Genomic DNA, 18,514 nt, shown 5'->3' on the forward strand with positions numbered 1-18,514 from the left:
CGTTGTTTAATAATATGTGTATGATTAATCCAAATGATCTTAACTAAATGAAATAAGAGGGTTTTAGGTAATACATCATTAATGATTTTTTTTCCTATGCTCATCAATTATGAGTATCATAGAAGGAGGATATATGCATGTCTAGTAGCTCAATAAAAACTGTACGTATAATTAATGTGATTAAACAAATACTAACAAGTTATGTACCGAACATCTGATTTGTTTTTGAAAAAATTATAATGTGAATTTTTAAGTTAAGTTTTAAATTAAATGAAATTAAAGTACTTTAAAAAAATTAAATGAAATGAAAGTCTTGAAAGTTATATAATTTATGGAATAAATTGTCAGGAAGAAAAAAAAATTTCATTCGGAGTAATTATTTTATACAATATCAAAATATATATATATATATATATATATATATATATATATATATATATATTTTGTCAACGTGATCCATATAAATTCAAAATTTTAAATGTGGTCTTTGTTTTTATAATTACACTCATTTGAATGTAGACCTTTAAATTTACTTTTTAGACATTAATTTTTAAATTTTTCTTTTTTTAATTTCTTTCTCTGAAACCAATATTTTAAATACGTGAAAATCATAAAAGTAAACATAACAATCAAAATATAGATACAAAATATATTGACAAAAAATTTAAATCACGAGTAATGTCGTTTTCATAAAAAAATGTTGATCAAGCAAGCTATACAACTTCAAAAGTCTGTCTCGACTCGCGACATGATAAAAGAAAAAAATGGGAGATACTATTTTTCTAAAATAAAAATGAATGAAATTGCGATATTTTCCCAGTAAAATAAAATAAAAATGGGTGAAAAATTTAAGTAATTTGTGTCAGATATATGGGGAATATTTATGGTTCACAGAAAAAGAAACGGAACGGTGGCAGTGGGCATTTATGTGCAGCAACGGGTATATGTGTCACGTTATTGAGGTGATGACGCGGTGAATGACGCACATACCCATGTAGTAAAAAACCACCAATGACACTTTGGAAAATTAAATCAGAAGAAAGATCCCCCTCCCTATCCACACGCTTTCCACTCACCTTCCAACTCAACAAAATCAATTAATCAAATTATGAATAAATAACTCAATTTCTCTCCCCAAAACTATCCTACATGATAAATTAATTATGTGTTAAATTTGTGAGATTATTTTATTATTAAATTATAATATTTAAAAATTAATTTAATAATAAATTATATTTTTCAAAAATCAAGTTAACATTAAGTATAAATTTATCATTTAAGTTATCAGTAGATTAAATTTATCATACTTTTTTCACACTATTTTTTTTTCATTTTTTAAAAATTAACTTATTAGCACCTCAAACTTCAAAAGGCAAATGTTGTTGCTATATATCCTTAAATCATCCATTCTTTTCATTTTATATCATCATCTCAGTCACTTACTTAATGTTGGAATTAGTATTTTGCAGACACTTTAACTAAATTAAATTAAAGTATTTATACAAAGCATTATCACATCTATAAAATGTATCTTAAAAATTTGATAAGTAACCACGTTTATTTCTTTTTTAATTGGTTTAAAAGTTTCTTATATGCTAACAATCAACCACAAAGTTAGTTCTATATAAAAAACTTAAATAAAAACTATAATAACTTACTAGTATTAAATATAATAAATTGTATTTTTTTTTAATTTCTTACAGCTATATTCTGAGAGATAATATACTATCACACTTTAAATGTAAACACATTTTTGTATTAAAAATTTAAGCTTTAATTTATCATATTATGAAAACCTAATAGTTTTTTACTTGACTCTTCTCTTATTATTAATATAGGAATGACAATATTTTTTATGTTATAGGTACAATTTAAAAAAGGATATAATAATTTTTATTATCGTCTCCCATATCTAAAGTAACAGTCGAATCCAAAATAAGTGAAAAGTCTCTCGATAAAAAAGTAATTATGAGAGTTTAATATTTACATTTATCTTGCATTAGAAGTAAGAATTAATGAGGGCTAGAGTTTATGAACCATTAACTAATATGAGAGTGTCTTGTTAGTTGTTTCATGTGGTCAACTACTCAAAATTATAATCTATAATTAAATAATAATAAAAAGAACTCTATACAAAGGGAGTACTAGTAGAATATCTATTGGTATTTTATTTACTAGTAATATTATTATTATTTTCCGGACCAGTGACCATTATTTAATTTTACCAACACAAGTAAAATGGTTTCTGGCTGGCGGGCGTTCCAGTTGGAACGTGTGAAACTGTAAACCACAAAAAAAAAAAACACGAGTGCACAATCACCAATGCGGATTCTTTTATGTTTCTATTTTAGTTTTGCGGGAATTTAACCTCGTAAGACGTAAGAAAGAGTGACACGTAGGAGGGAGTGTGGGCCCCAGTTTTCTCTTTCTAAGAAATCGCCACGTCAATTATCCATCCAACCACCGTCTGCCGTCCCCTCCAAACCCCTCTCTCATCCTTAGCTGTTTCTTTTTTCTTTTGTATCCTTCGTCGTATCTTCCCTCTTCCAACTGAACAAAACCTAACAACTCTCACCTTCTTCTTTGAATTGAACCACTCTTTCTTTCTGCTTTGTCCAATAACTCAGAACATGCCCACTTGGTGGGGTAAAAAGTCCAGCAAGAGCAAGGACCAACAACCGCAAGAAGACCACCACCACCCCCCTCATGGCGGAGGAGGAGGCGCCGCCACCAGTGTCCTTAACTTCAATTTCAACAAGCTCAACAAGCCCAGGCCCGACAGGCCCTCCAAGAGCTTCGACGACGTCGTCAGAAACTCCCCTCGCTGCAGCCGCGATTTCAGTTCCTCCGCCGCCGCCGCCGTCGACCAAGGCCTCCCCTTGCCTCGCCCCTCTGTCTCCTCCACGCAAAGCTTCGGCATCGAGCAAGGCCTTGTTTTCGGATCTGGCTCTGTTTCCGGCTCCAGCGTCAGCTCCAGCGGCTCCTACGATGATCACCCTACCTGTCACTCTCAGATTAATGCCTCCAGGTTTCTCATTTATTACTTTAAACATCGATTAACATAACATTCAACTCAATTCGATTGGATTGAATTGGATTTGATTCGTTTAATTTACCCTATTTTTTAAATTTAAATTAGGTTCTCCGGTTATTAGCTTAATCATTGATCAGATAAAGTGACTTCTACTCTGGTTCCTGAGACTCTCTCTCTCTCTCTCTCTCTCTCTATGTCTATTGGAACATCATTGCATACTTTACTTGATTTATGGGTTTCCCCTTTAAGTTTTGCTCAGTCTTGCAAATCAGAATTTCTAACTGCCTCTTGTTACTAGCTTTTTTCAACACGATTGAATTGTACACTATTTTCGTACACTGCTGTAACTTTTCTTGCCTTCAACTTTCCTTTTCCTTTCCTTTATTAGTAAGGCCTTTCTTCTCGATCTCTCTCTCTTGCCCTCTGTCTGCTCACGCCTAAATGCGATTTTCTTCTGGAATTTTTTCCTCACTCTCTTCAGTTACGTGATTGTTTCTGTTGATTGAATATTGATTTATAATTTGTGCCTTTTGAGGACTCTTCTTCTAGTATAATTGGGGATTTGGTCCATTTTGAATTATCCATTCTGCTTGCAGCTCTAGATTTCTGGTATGGATTTATTTGGGGGAAACAAAGATCTAAATCTAGATGGACAAATTTGGTAAGACTAGGTTATTTTCCTTCTTATCTGTAGGAATTTGACTACCTGCTATCCATCCACCCCTTCCAAATATCGATTTATTTAGATGAAATTTAAGCAAAAATATATTTATCTTATTGTTTTTCTATAAATAAACTGTTGTAATTATAAAATATGGGAGGTCGTAAGTTATTATCTACATTCATTTTAGCATGGGTAGTGCTAGAAATAGAATAAGGAACAGAGACTACATGGACTGTTTAATTTGTTTCTCCAATCTGCTGCTGAACTAATTGATGCTGTTTTGTTTATGCTAGAGGGCAAGGTGACACGAAGTTCTATGCGAGGTCTAAAAGCCCGGGTCCTGGGTCAAGAGGGCCCACCAGCCCAACATCACCTCTTCATCCGAAGTTGCATGTTTTGAGTCTTGACTCCCCTACAGGCAGGCAAGAAGGTGAATGTCATCCATTGCCTCTTCCGCCAGGTTCTCCTACCAGTCCTTCTTCTTCTCTTCCCAGCACAAGAGCAAATGGAATGACGGAACACACTACCGGTAACCTTTCGAAGTGGAAGAAAGGAAAGCTTCTTGGTCGGGGAACATTTGGGCATGTTTACCTGGGATTCAATAGGTATTTGGGTTCTTTTCTTATTTTCTAGTGAAGGAAATTTACTTTGAATTTTATTTTGGGTTAGGCAGCAACAACTTTATATCATGTATAATTTTTACTCCCTGAATTAAAGACAGAACTTGTGGTTTTTGCTATCAGTAGTGGTTGTAATGTATAAGCAAATCTTTAGGTTACAAAGGAAATATTACAGTGCTACTTGTTATTGGCAATAGAAAAAAACTAGCTTTGAAGTACAGCTATGTTTACAGAATGGTATCATCAGCCTTCTTTCAGAATCTGCACTCTGTCCAAATGCCAATGCTATGGACAAGTTTGAAACTATATGTATTCTTCTTCCTATGTTTGTTCTACATCTCTAAAACGCTTGTATTGCAACTTTGACAGTGATAGTGGACAATTGTGCGCAATAAAAGAAGTCAGGGTTGTCTGTGATGACCAATCATCAAAAGAGTGCCTCAAACAACTTAATCAGGTAATTCTATTATTTTTAAAGATTTATGCATGTTGCCTTAAGCCTTCAATACTGTTGCATTGGATTTCTCTGATCATCATTTAATCTGTACCATGTTCTTCATTTGTTTGCAGGAGATCCATTTGCTCAGTCAGCTTTCACATCCAAACATTGTTCAATACTATGGGAGTGATTTGGTATGGCTAAAATATTCCAAGTTCTGAATCCATTATGCCATTTATATACAAAAAAAAAAAAAATTGTTGAATGAGATTCATTATTTCATTTATAAATATATATGTGCCATGTTTGCAGGGAGAAGAAACACTTTCCGTTTATTTGGAATATGTCTCTGGTGGTTCTATTCATAAATTACTTCAGGAATATGGGGCCTTCAAGGAGCCTGTTATTCAAAATTATACCAGGCAGATTGTCTCTGGACTTTCCTATCTTCATGGGAGAAATACAGTACATAGGTAATTTAAATGGCTACTCAAGATTTATTTATGTTAAATGCAAGCATCTTGACTCTTTATTATAGTATTGATAAGTTTTTATTTTCACAGGGATATCAAAGGGGCTAACATACTAGTTGATCCTAATGGTGAAATCAAGCTGGCAGACTTTGGAATGGCTAAACATGTAAGTTTATTATATGTATGCTTTTAGAGAATGAATTGCTTTTGCTCACTTGAAAAGTTGTTGCTTCTGGTAAAATAAATTAGCCAATACAGAAGTTGTAAAATTTATGGAGAGTGGATATTAAAAGTGTTTCTTTTGTCCCAGCTTAAAATTTGCTGTTCTATTCATATCTGAACACCTAGTGGCAGACATTCCCTTTTACACTCTTTAATGCACATGATTTCTCTCTCACAATTGTGCACACCCACATAGAGAATGAGAGCTAGAACGGATCTGGCTTTCACCGAACTTTCTGATCTCTGTTCTGTCTTTTATAAATGGCATATGCATATATGAAAGGGACCCTTGTGAAATGGACTAGAGTTGTACTTGTAGGAAAAATAGTAGGGGAACAAAGTTTCAAAATGTATAATTTTCGGTTTTGGTTGGTTTCTGATTTGTGATGGAGATCATCTCTGAATTATGATTTTTCTGAAACAGATAAATTCTTCTTCCTCCATGCTTTCTTTCAAAGGGAGTCCATACTGGATGGCACCCGAGGTAAAGTATTTTTTCCTTTCTTTTTCACATCTTGTAATTACTTTTGAACAAGAACATCCTTATCTCTTCCACTGTAAGTTTTAATGTATCCCGACGTTTGCTTTCTTAGGTTGTAATGAATACAAATGGCTATAGTCTTCCTGTTGATATATGGAGTTTGGGATGCACAATTCTTGAAATGGCAACATCAAAGCCTCCTTGGAATCAGTATGAAGGGGTATGATTTTGGATATTTAGAACTAGCATGTATTTGCATATTTGCTAGGAGCCTATTTGAAGAGTATGAAGGACCAACATTGTTTTTTCAATGCCTGTATTCACCAGGTAGCTGCAATATTTAAAATTGGTAACAGCAGAGATATGCCTGAAATTCCGGATCACCTCTCAAGTGAGGCAAAGAATTTCATTCAGCTATGCTTACAAAGAGATCCATCAGCCCGCCCAACAGCCCAGAAGTTAATAGAGCATCCCTTTATTCGAGATCAGTCAGCAACAAAAGCTACAAATGTCAGAATAACCAGGGATGCTTTCCCCTACATGTTTGATGGAAGTCGGACGCCTCCGGTATAGTCCTCAATGCTTATTTATTTTCTTTTTGAAATTATGTTCCTTTCGCCTCTTACATTCTAGTTCCTACATATTTTGATGTAATCAGTATAAAGAGGGTTCCATTCTCATATGAATAACAGGATGCAATTGTCTTGATATTTGTCTGATTTCATCATTTGTGGTTATCCAATACTGGATCAACACGGGATTGTCATCTATGTAGAGGTGCTATAATACCATGTCAGGATTTTATCTCAGGGTTTGTTTAGGTTTTTTTGTGCTCTATGTATCTTGTAGCTCAACTTTATATGTTTAGTATTGTCAAGTTTAAAATAATAGATTGTAAATATGTAATAACTTCATGGATGAATTGTTTCTGCAAATCACCGGGTGCAATTGACAGTGAAGTATGCTTTGTTGTTTGGTTGTGTCTATAGAGTTAGGTGTTAAACACTGATACAGTGTTGCAATCAGGAAAGGAAGAAAAAAAAGATGATTGTCTGTCATGTGTGTTTTGGTGGTTATGGTTGTCTATATTATTATTAGGCTACTTGCATTTCGTTTGGAATATGGTTGTCTAGATCATTGTTGCAATGCATACAAATGTACTGGTGAAGTTTATATGTCACAAATGCGAGAGAAATTGAAATTGGAGAACAGATTAACTGGGTGATCATAGCATAGTTTGGGGTGACAACTGATAACAGAACTATATATATTGCTTTTCTTTTTTTGGATAAAAGTGGATTTTATAATTTTGTAGAGGACATAATGCTGCCAAAGAATCCTAGAATACAACAAAATTACAAAACTTAAACAGAAAGTATTGGTTCATTTGAAGTCATGGTTCTAATGCACAAACCCCATACACTGCATGTTGTCATTTTGAAGTTGCAAAATATCTGGAAATCAATTTATATGGCAAGTGTTGGGTTGGAGCTAACTTTCTCTTTGTTTGGATCACTTTACAGCCAGTTTTAGATCATTCCAATAGAACAAGTTTAACTTCATTCGATGGAGATTATGCAACAAAGCCAATTCCCGTAACTTCACGTACAGTAAGGAGCCCAAGGTAAAATATCTGACCTTCTCTTATTAAGGCATGGTTATGTATCTCTATGTATACGCTGAATCATTTTTATGCTACCTGGACTGACTTGCTATTGTAACTTGCTTTTTCAGAGATAACACAAGAATGATCACATCTTTACCAGTATCTCCCTGTTCAAGTCCTTTGCGACAGTATGGGCCAGCACACAAGAGCTGTTTCCTTTCTCCTCCTCACCCAACTTACACTTTGATGGGGCAAAATACCCTCCCCTCATATCCAGTGAGATCAAATGCCACATTCACTCTTGACCCTTTTCATGAAACTGCTTTCTACAAAGCCCACACACCCGGTGGATCCCCAAGAAGACTCATTTGAGTTGCCGATTGTATATACCTCAAAAACCTTTTGGTTTCCCTGGCATGCCTTGTGGTCTGTGGTTGAACTTCAATCTGCACTCTTACGAGTACAAACTCTATCTAAAGGATTCTGGTCGATTCTTTATGCATGAGAAACTAGACCACGTGAGGTACAAGTGAGGTGTAGGAGCTCTCGATGCAGGCATTGGACTGGGGACACCGTGCTGTTTGTAACAACAATTTATTGATTACTGTAAATCCATGGTGTTTACTGTCTGTAGTAACGTTTATGTTGTATATTGTTAGTTCATGGCAGGAGAAAAAAAGAGAGTAATTTTTCATATATACTCTTTCTCTTTTTTTAAATTATGTATCCTTACTTGAGAAATGATACGTCATACGTGTATGGTGTGGAACTTGGTTCCAAACCATATCCAGAATGATGGGCTTCAAAGTTTAAAGAGCCAGAGTCTTGAATGTCCAAAATATTAGTTGGAAGCAATTTTATTATTACGCATTATGCTCGGATTATTTCTTGCTATGAGTTTTGATAATTTATATTCAATTTTACTGCTACTACATATACTGTGATGCAATTGGTGTTGAAGTAATGGAAAATGATTCTTGAAGCTCATTCAAAACAGTTTAGATCCTTCTATTTGTAGAGGAAATAAGCGTAATTTTTTTGGCATAAACTTTTAATTACAATATAAACTATTTATTATAAATTAAAAATATATATTCGTTATAAATTTAATTAGTAAAATTTAACATTCATTCTGTACTTTGGAGGAGAGAGAAAATACTGTTATATTATATTTATATTTTTTTGGTACAGGCTTTTCAGGTTGATTGACGAGCTATTAAATTCAATTTTGAATTAATTTACGATTTATTTATGTTACTTGGCAAAATTCATTTTAAATATTCAGGGTGAAGATTCCGCGGGAAGCCTCCCGATATGGAACAAAGCCCTCTTCTTGCTCCGAAATCACGTTTAGGTAAAGAGTGAGAGAAGAGAAGATGCCGATCGAAATGCCCAAGGGATTGCCCTTCTCGGTGGACACATGGACTCCTTCGTCGTCCAAGAGGCACTGTTTCCTCACGCACGCTCACAAAGACCATTCCTCTTCCATCACTTCCCACTCTTCATACCCAATTTACTCTACCAATCTCACCAAAACCATTCTCCTTCAACAATATCCACAGCTAGATGCTTCCTTGTTTCTCAACATAGAGCTTGGTCAATCCTTGGTCATCCATGACCCCGCCGCCGCCCCATTCACCGTCTCCGCTTTTGACGCCAATCACTGCCCCGGTACTATTCACTTCGATTCATTCCCTAATTTGTATTTTGATTCAACTATGTATGTGCGCGTTTGGATTCACCTTGAGTCATTCATAATCATGCTGAGATTCCAGCTAATATAATTTTAGATGAATGTTCACATGTTTGGTTTCACAACGAAGAATTAATTCCAGGTCCAAAATTGATTTTGAATTGAGGTAACTTTATATAACTTTTGCATTGGTTAAATTTTTTTATAGCAATTTTACTGCTAACTTGCTTTCAGAATAAAAACTTCCAAGCATGAATCACATCATGTCCTCAAAATTAATTTTGCAAATGCTTATCCAAACATACCCTTCATTATGCTTGAATTCTGTCCTGGAGAAGGTGCATCATGATTATCATCATTGCAGTCATTGTCATTTTTATGTGTTTGATGGGATTTATTAATGAGGACAGAGATTCATTTAGTTTCTTATGTTTGGAATGCACTGTCCAGGGGCGGTGATGTTCTTGTTTGAAGGCAAATTTGGTAATATTCTGCACACGGGAGATTGCAGGCTCACTCCTGAGTGTTTGCTCAACTTACCTGACAAGTATGTTGGGAGGAAAGGGAAAGAGCCTCGCTGCCCTCTTGATTGTGTTTTCTTAGACTGCACTTTTGGCAATTTCTCTCAGGGGATGCCTAGCAAACATTCTGCTATTCAACAGGTACCTTTTCACTCTACCTGAAAGGCTAAAACCCTTCATTTTTTGTTATCTAGAATGAAATGTATGTTTTAGATGACCATCTTGATTGTAGTAAGTTGCTTGTATTGTATTGTCTGTTGAGATAAACTGGTTAATTGTATTTGTAAAGCATAAACCAAACTCAATCCTCAATCAAGAAATAGTTATAAGTAGCAGAACTTGTTGAGAAATGCGGTTTGATTACTATTCTTTTGGGAACTCAACAACATTGCATTTGTATTTTAAGAATATGATATTTTGTTGTTGAGTATCTGGAACAACTCACGGGTTCATTGTCTGCGAATGGGCATTTTGTGCATGTAACAGTTTGATAACAATATCATTTAGTTCCTAGCTTCATAATTTCATTATGAATAACAATAGTTCGGTCTCAAAGTTCAGCTTATGGAAATACAAAACAGGTTATTAATTGTATATGGAAGCATCCTGATGCACAGACAGTGTATCTAACCTGCAACATGCTCGGTCAGGAAGAGATCCTTGTTAATGTGTCCGAAACATTTGGGGCCAAGATATACGTTGATAAAGCCAAGTATTCAGAATGTTTTGAGAATCTAGCACTTACTGTGCCTGAAATCCTCTGCGAAGATCCAGCTTCTCGTTTCCACTTGTTTGATGGATCTCGAAATCTATATGAAAGAGCTAAAGCAAAGCAGGTTGAGGCCAAAGAAACTCTCCAACCCGAGCCTCTCATTGTGCGCCCTTCTGCACAGTGGTATGCTTGTGAAGAAAAGTTCTCAGATATTGATAACACTAGAAAGAAGAGGATGGACGAAGCAGTTAAGGATCAGTTTGGTGTCTGGCATGTTTGTTACTCAATGCACTCATCCAAGGAAGAATTGGAATGGACACTTCAACTTCTTGCACCTAGGTGGGTTGTTTCAACAACCCCCAGCTGCAGGGCTATGAAACTGGATTATGTAAAGAAACACTTATTTAACTCTAAAGGAGCTCTCAACAACTCTATGTGGAAGCTTCTGGATATGACTCCGGAAACTTCTGATCATGTTGATACGTCAGAAAAATCTGTGAGCTGTAATCTTGTTCTTGAAGAAACCCCTCAGCCTTGTGCACAATCTAATGTGCTAACTAAATCACCTGTCAAACAGTTCACTGAGGCTAAAACACTAAAAGCACTGCTTCTTCATGACAAAAGCTTGCCTATCACGTTATTTGGAAGAGCAAGGTTCACTCTCCAAGATAGTGGCTTTTCACGAGTAGGATGTAACACATTGCCCGTTAATGTCCTTACCCAAACAGTTTCAAACGATGCACGACAAGAATTCTTGAAAGATGCTGAGGATGCTGAAGTGAAGGAGAGGTCACCAGAAAAAAAGAATGATTTACATCAAGTGGAGAAGAATCAGCAAACTGAGGTTCAGGAGGACACAAGAGTTCATAAGGGTGCCTCTTATCTAAATATCGGATCTTCAGGCTTGAGTGGAACTGTGAGAAAGTTGTACGGGTCAATGAATGTTCCTGTGCCTCAACCTCTTCCCTCCTTAAGGGATCTTATAAATTCCAGAAAACGTGTCAAGAGGGGAATTAAATATTAATCTTGCTTTTATTCAGTTATCTTCCATTTATCATGCTTGGAGATGTTCATGCACATATGATTCTTAAGATTTTACAAGAATTTTGCCTTGCTCTTTCCCGAACCACCATCTATGTCACGAGTGCTTGACAAGAAGCAGGAAGGTGGAAGGGAATAATCTGCAGGATTGTGCAAGTGTTGTCAAATCTGTTTCAATACTGTTATAGTTATTCTCTTTGAATAAGAGACGCTTCACTGTCATTATGGCAATTCAAACATTATTTTTAAAGTTTTAGCTGACAAGGAGCAGCAGAAGTCAGCAGAACTCAGTATATAGTGAAGAGATTCATTCAACTTTTCTGACATGGACATACATTCTATTGCCGCAACCAATAAAACATTCTGTTTCACTGATTCATTTTTCATGACGATGTGTAATTGCATATTGATTCTCATATCTCATCAACTTTCAGATGATTGCTCTGGCTGTGTACCAAAGGTTTAATCTTAGGAGCTGTTTACTTTAAGAAAACATGTTCTGCTTTTACTTTTAACTGTAAAAATGCTCCATTATTTTCATTTTGTGTCATATTTTCAAGTTTAAAGTATGTTTACCTTTGTTTTCATTTTCTGTTTTCATGGTTTCTTATACAAGCTCTTGAAATTAAAAAAACAGTAAAAATAAGGTGATATTTTTGTAATTAAAAGTAAAAACAAAACATAAAAGCAAATTATGTTTTCCCAAATCAAAAGACCATTTATATGTATTAAATGTTAAGAATAGAGTAGCACAAATACACATCACAAAAAGCTTTGAAGTACACTGCACTAAAGACAGAGTAGAGTCCAAGATGATGTTTCAAACCGTGCTTCTTGAATTATACTCTCTTACATCATCAGAAAAACGAAGTATCATTTATCTATTTAGCATAGTTCTGTGCCCAAACTGTAGGTCATAACCTCTCATAATTGAGTTTCTCTGACTGCAAGGGAAAAAAAATAGAGTGAGGTATGGCTAATTTCTGTAAGATTAAAGGACCATCGAAGGGAATCAATTGCTACTGCTCAGAATACTGGCTCAGTTGATTGGATATAAAATAAGCCAGGTACAAGTTAAAGCTCAGTTAAACAAGCTGTTCTTGTCCAAATACTGGCTCAGCTTGATTAGGCTTTTGCTTAAGCTGATCCTGCAAGAAGCTTAGTAATAAGTAGTAGCTACAATTGGAACAAGTTAAACTGTACCTTGATAAGCATGTCCGTAGGAAGCCATGCTGGAGCAGTGGGGACCCCTACCCACGCAATCTATCAATTAATCACGACTTTTGGTCAGCATAAGTCATTCAATTCTATAGTTAGATTTAGCTATGCTTGATCTACAGAACATCATTGGCATTGTAAAAAGGGATAAATTTTTATTCTTGCATTCGTCTCTCCCATTTATCAGAACATTGGACAAACTTATTATTATTATTTTAAATATTCCTTATTCTATGAAACTATGACGAGATAGATTAAAGTTACTTACAAGTGCATATTCTCCCGTTTCAAATATACGCATATCCAGGACCTAAAAGAGTTTCACACCTTGAGTTAGATAAACTGTGATGACATTAAAATAAAACAGAGCCACCGCATGCAAAAATAGTTCGACACATACCTCACCACGGTCCTCATAAATGTAATCTAATCCTTTGTAATAAGGTGGGTGCCCAACAGAAAGATACTGAAACATTAAACTCAAACAAGTCAATAGTGTTCACAATTGAAACCAAACCAATAATATGAGAAATCATTGTCCTTCTTACATTGACGCTATTGAGATATTTCTCCTTGTCCACCCTCACAATCTGACCTTTCTTCACTGCCAAAAAACAAAAACAAAAACAACAACAAACAAACAATGATCAAAGAGGCTCTTAAACACCAACAAGGGGTCGGTTGGTCCAAGTGATATTGGTCTTGTTCCCTTAGGCAAGGTCTCAAGTTCGAGTGGATGGAAATACGAGAATCTCATTAAGAATGGTCACTCAGGTTTTCATACGAGCATAGTGGGTAGATACTTTTTATCAATAACATGTTAAAAAAGAGAGGCTCTTTAAACCCAAAGAAAGACTAGTTAGTTCAATGATTGCTTAACTCACAGGAATAGACGGGTTTCTTGGGTTTAGGAGCAGCAGCACTTGAAGACTGAGCATTAGATGACCCTTCACTCTTCTTGCTCTCGGGTGTCTCTGCTTGACCACCTTGCACTGCACGAATCAGAGGGAAATGAACACTTTTTGTTCTCAAAGTTTGCGGGAAACGAGGAAGGCAAGGGAAGGAGGTGTAGGATAGAGTAGCAGAGAACGCCATGAAGAGAAACACAATGCCACGTGTCTCCCATAACCCATAACGTTTTCCTTACATATACCAGAGATAAGAGATGAAGGAATGCACCTTCAATCTTCATGTGTGGCAAAAAGCATAACTAATAAGAACGTGCCACGTCATAAAGGAAGGACTCGAGTGTCAATTCGTGAAAAGTTTCGACCAGCTTGGGAATTTCATCACAGCGTTAAAACGGTCGCGTTCAAAGAACTAGTGAGAGGGAAGAGGGAATGCTATGAATCTCTCTTATCTTACTCGCTTCCCCGAGCGTCTCGTTGCTCCTCTTTATGCCACACTTCCCACTACAGCTACTACTAGGTTCTATTAGTTTTCGTGATTTTCTTTATTCATTTCACTTTTTAGTTAGGCATTTTCTCGAACAGTTTTCGTTCAAGCTTTGGATTTTTATTGTTTTGATTTTTTCAGTGGAAATAGGCCTGAGAATTTTGCGATTGAAGGGCGTAATTTGAAATTCTCATTCACGACGAGGCAAACACAGGATGTACCGGTTCTTAAGGATTGTTCGATTCGCATTCCTTGCGGGCAGTTTTGGATGCTTCTTGGACCCAATGGGTGTGGAAAATCTACCCTCTTGAAGGTATTATCAGAATTCAGAAGTAAGAGTTATTGTTTTGTAGTCTAGTGTATCTTGTAATGTAACCCTTGGCATGGTGTGCAGATTTTGGCTGGTCTCTTGACTCCAACTTCAGGAACAGTGTACGTGAATGGGCCTAAAAGTTTTGTTTTCCAAAATCCAGATCATCAGGTTTTTATTTTCTGTTCCAATGATTAGTAACTTTTTTTTTCTCGTACTTGGTTCATTGGTTCAATGCTATCTTTCTTTGAAGTGTGTTTGAGTATTGATTTATTCAAGCCCAAACGGTTTATAGACATAGGCATAGACCCAATCAATCCGCCTTCCTCTAACATGAAGAGGAGTCTGCTGTTCCAATCTTGAGTCTTTTTTAACCAGGAAAGTAACAGTGTTTGGAACAATGTACTTACTTGATGCCTCTGCATTTGATCTATTTTATGAGGCTGGATGAGAGTGACTGGTTGTGGATGTATGTGGGTGAGAGTCACTGTTAACTGTTAAGACGCTTGAATATGACTACGAAGTAATCTCATAAGGTGCGGGTGCCTCTAATATGGAATACTCTGGAGTTCCTGGCATGCATATGTGAGCAGGTGACAGGAATCTTCTGCCTCATTCTTAGCGAGCACCATGGGATGTACGCCAAAGGGCTTAACAGTAGTGTGCCTCAGATTGCTCTTCAGCCTAGCAATGATTTGAGTGTGAGGGTCTGCCCTTGGTTAGATTCTATAGGGTTAGGCCCAACGATGTAGACCTTAAACAGGCATTAATAGAAAGGCTAAATCTTTGTGGTATATATTTGAAAAGGAAAATCATAAGACTTGTTTTCTGTTAGAATGAAAATGTAAGCTAAAATTTGTTTTTGGATTATATAAAATTCAAAGATGGAAACCTCATCAAATTGGGAGTCACAGTGATGTTACTAAGGGAGGAGACAAGTAATTTCAATGTTTTTTTCTTCACTTACCTTGCTACTATTGCTATGCTGTCTGTTTACTTCATTTGTTATATGTGGCTAAAGTCTAGTATTTGGTAAAATATATCTTCTTTCTGATGGAATAATAAGTTAACAGCGCAAACTGCAGTTAAACTGTCATGTGACTATTTTTCTTCCTTTCTTTTGGTATAAACACCCTTAGACGAATGTTCAAGTAAATTTTGAGGAATTTTCCAACCTTTCCATATGCCTTACTTGACGTTTTGCAAGACAACACTGCCAATGTTGGAATGGCTGTTACTGTTTCAATAGTTCTTATTGCCAATGCCACTTTCTTAAAGTTTTGAGGCATTATCTCAATGTTTGCAGTTCAGACACAACTATTGTGATAAAAAAAATTCACAAAATATGAAAGTAAAAAACCTGAGTTTGTTATCAATCTATAGTCACCAGAAAATTTCTACTGAAAATTTACAGCCTGACCCCATATGATGTATTGTATACAATCGGACTGTCAACTGTGTAGCCTTATATTTGTTGCAGGTGGTAATGCCTACGGTAGATTCTGATGTTGCATTTGGTCTTGGTAAGATCAATTTGGCTCACGATGAAGTCAGATCTAGGGTGTCAAGAGCTTTGCATGCTGTAGGCCTGTCTGACTACATGAAGGTATTAAGGATGACAACCTTGAGCACTCAAACAAATGTGTGAATTATACAATAAATGAACTTTCCTTCTGTTACAATATTCAGAGATCTGTCCAAACTCTGAGTGGTGGTCAGAAGCAGAGGGTTGCCATTGCTGGTGCTCTTGCTGAAGCTTGTAAAGTTCTGTTGTTGGATGAGCTCACAACATTCTTAGATGAAGCTGACCAGGTAATCCCCAAGAATTGTGATGTTATATGCTATACATGTCATATTTGTTGAAAAGTTATGAAAATTGAGAACCTGAAAAACACGGAAACTGGAAACTAGGGACTTTCATCATCTACAAAATATTCACTGACAGTCATTTTTCTTTGTTTCTTCATATTTTCTTTTATCTGCATTTGACACATTCATGCTGACAACAATGCTGCTTGGGCAGTCTCTATTTAAGCTTTCTTACATCTGAATATGTGGACCTTCTTATTCTAAACATGCTGTTAACTTAAAACACGGCTTCACTTTTTGTGCTTATTGTTGAATTTGCTCATGTTAGTAAATGTGAAAGTTTTGATTTAAAACCAACACTTGCTGATAGATGGTTTGCGCTTTTCATGTAAGGTTGGGGTCATCAAAGCTGTTAGGAACTCAGTGGATACCTCTGCAGAAGTTACAGCATTATGGGTCACCCATCGCTTGGAAGAACTGGAGTATGCAGATGGTGCCATCTACATGGAGGATGGGAAAGTAGTCATGCATGGAGATGCCGCTAGCATTAGGAGTTTCATTGAAGCCAGGCAATCTGCCTATATAACCCAGATTAATTCTTAAACAAGTCTTTGTTTCTGAGGATATATACTACTCTTTGTTTAAGAGTAGTAAACTTTTGAGCAAACTATATTCATCTTGTAAATTAATTATAAAAGGTTGTTTTCTGAATTTGGATTTGCTGTAATTGGGAACCCACATTCGATCTTCATGGCTAAAATATCAATCTGCAGTCGGTGAATTTAGATTTAATTTAAGACACGATACTCCGTGGACGAAAATTGAACAGGACACGATGAGTCTCAATTGCAGCATATCTGAATTCGTGTTTTTTTTATTCCCATTCAAGTCATTTACCTCCCGTCAATTCATGGATATCCGTTGTAATTTTTCCATCGGAGTGTTTTTATTTCCTCTAAAAGGTTGAAACAAGGGGAGATTTTAAGCAAACTTAAGGAGAGTTCAATGCAATTTAGTTCTATAATGTTGACTTTAACTAAGTTAACGGAGATAACGAATAAGACATTTAAGTTAACCAAAATTTCAGATTTTATTATTTGATGATCATTATGTTCTGTCAATCCTAACTGGTCCGATGCATCTAGCCCAACATTTTTGCTTGGACTATTAAAACGAAATATCTTAAGGGGCGTGACTCGTGTTATCTGCCGGCTGCTACTTTTGAAAGGTCGCCATATATTAATATCATATAGTTTTTGAAACTATGCTGACGATTTTTAATACTTTTAGTTGAAGCGTAACAGAAAATATTAGGAAAAGTCCACTAATAAAAGCTTTTGACAATTTGGTTTGCATTTACATGCGCCACTAAAAGTTAGTGGGTACTTGCTGATACTTCTGCTTTTGAATATACTCGTTTCGGATTTCGTTTTTGGGGTCAAACATCCTACAATTCTCAAGTGGCAACTAACCTTCGATTTGTTTTTTTCCGGCACATCTCATTTTCTTTATTGGTACATAACTAACCTTTGTATACATGCTATAGGTCAACTACATGACAAGTTGCATAGTTTTCTGATGTGATTGCTAATGAATAAAAAACAAAATGATTTACACCCATTGATTATTTTTTTTCACAGCTGTCCCCTGAAAATGGTCTTTCTAATTTAGAAAGTTTAAACAATGATAATAATAAAGCAAAATAAAAATAAAGCTTTATTTTATATATTTTTATATTGAAAAAATATAGGTTAAATTAATTTTTAAAATTCTTCAAATTTATTTTTTAGATTTAATTTGATCTTTTAATTTTTTTTAGATTAATTTGATCCTTTATTTTTTTAAATTGATTCAATTTGATCATTTAATCTAAATTATAAAAATTCATAATAATTATGGGTATTACTGGGTGTCACTAGGTAATTTTAAACCACTATAAAATATACATCTCCCAAAAATATAAAATGATTTTAAAAATTAAAGAACCCAATTAAATAAAAATAAATAAAAATTAAGTTGAATCGATTTTAAAAATTAAAAAATAAATTGAAAAAAAATAAAAGATCAAATTAAACTTAAAAAAATTAGAGAAAAAAAATCTAATTTAAGTAGAGAGATACTTCAAAATTAATTTAGCAATATTAATTTTTTTCCCATGTTGATTATAATTTTAAGCTTACCATATTTATATTACTTTATGGCCAATAATGATCAACACCCGTGGAAATTGGGAAACAAATGAAATGACATCATTTAAAGAACAAAAACAAGCTTAA

The 18,514-nt window shown here is 35.2% G+C and overlaps 4 protein-coding genes across 5 annotated transcripts; 3 read left to right on the top strand and 1 right to left on the bottom strand.

Annotated features, from left to right (window-relative positions):
- The first annotated feature begins 2,475 nt into the window (after positions 1-2,475).
- On the top strand, positions 2,476-8,423 carry LOC114415780 (mitogen-activated protein kinase kinase kinase 3-like). Its single transcript, XM_028380628.1, has 11 exons — positions 2,476-3,028; positions 3,992-4,303; positions 4,688-4,775; positions 4,889-4,951; positions 5,070-5,230; positions 5,321-5,396; positions 5,877-5,936; positions 6,046-6,153; positions 6,261-6,500; positions 7,457-7,557; positions 7,668-8,423. Exons 1-11 carry the CDS (start codon positions 2,631-2,633, stop codon positions 7,909-7,911), a joined length of 1,851 nt encoding a protein of 616 aa, XP_028236429.1. The 5' UTR covers positions 2,476-2,630; the 3' UTR covers positions 7,912-8,423.
- A 396-nt stretch (positions 8,424-8,819) lies between these two features.
- Positions 8,820-11,821, top strand: LOC114415781 (5' exonuclease Apollo-like). The gene is made up of 3 exons (XM_028380629.1): positions 8,820-9,210; positions 9,683-9,894; positions 10,335-11,821. The coding sequence occupies exons 1-3, from the start codon at positions 8,916-8,918 to the stop codon at positions 11,487-11,489; spliced, it is 1,662 nt and encodes a 553-aa protein (XP_028236430.1). The 5' UTR covers positions 8,820-8,915; the 3' UTR covers positions 11,490-11,821.
- A 367-nt stretch (positions 11,822-12,188) lies between these two features.
- On the bottom strand, positions 12,189-13,862 carry LOC114415784 (NAD(P)H-quinone oxidoreductase subunit O, chloroplastic). Its single transcript, XM_028380632.1, has 6 exons — positions 13,609-13,862; positions 13,273-13,328; positions 13,125-13,190; positions 12,993-13,034; positions 12,710-12,769; positions 12,189-12,450 (listed from the first exon to the last, which is right to left on the bottom strand). Exons 1-6 carry the CDS (start codon positions 13,817-13,819, stop codon positions 12,421-12,423), a joined length of 465 nt encoding a protein of 154 aa, XP_028236433.1. The 5' UTR covers positions 13,820-13,862; the 3' UTR covers positions 12,189-12,420.
- Positions 13,863-13,918: 56 nt separating this feature from the next.
- On the top strand, positions 13,919-17,121 carry LOC114415782 (ABC transporter I family member 10). Of its 2 annotated transcripts, none has more exons than XM_028380631.1 (6): positions 13,919-14,152; positions 14,270-14,432; positions 14,514-14,600; positions 15,910-16,035; positions 16,119-16,241; positions 16,632-17,121. In XM_028380631.1, exons 1-6 carry the CDS (start codon positions 14,070-14,072, stop codon positions 16,839-16,841), a joined length of 792 nt encoding a protein of 263 aa, XP_028236432.1. In that variant the 5' UTR covers positions 13,919-14,069; the 3' UTR covers positions 16,842-17,121. The 2 variants fall into 2 exon arrangements, with proteins under 2 accessions (XP_028236432.1, XP_028236431.1); XM_028380630.1 differs by having other exon boundaries at positions 13,926-14,152; positions 14,261-14,432.
- Positions 17,122-18,514: the final 1,393 nt, after the last annotated feature.

This window comes from Glycine soja, chromosome 6 (genome assembly GCF_004193775.1).
Source record: "Glycine soja cultivar W05 chromosome 6, ASM419377v2, whole genome shotgun sequence".
NCBI lineage: Eukaryota > Viridiplantae > Streptophyta > Magnoliopsida > Fabales > Fabaceae > Glycine > Glycine soja.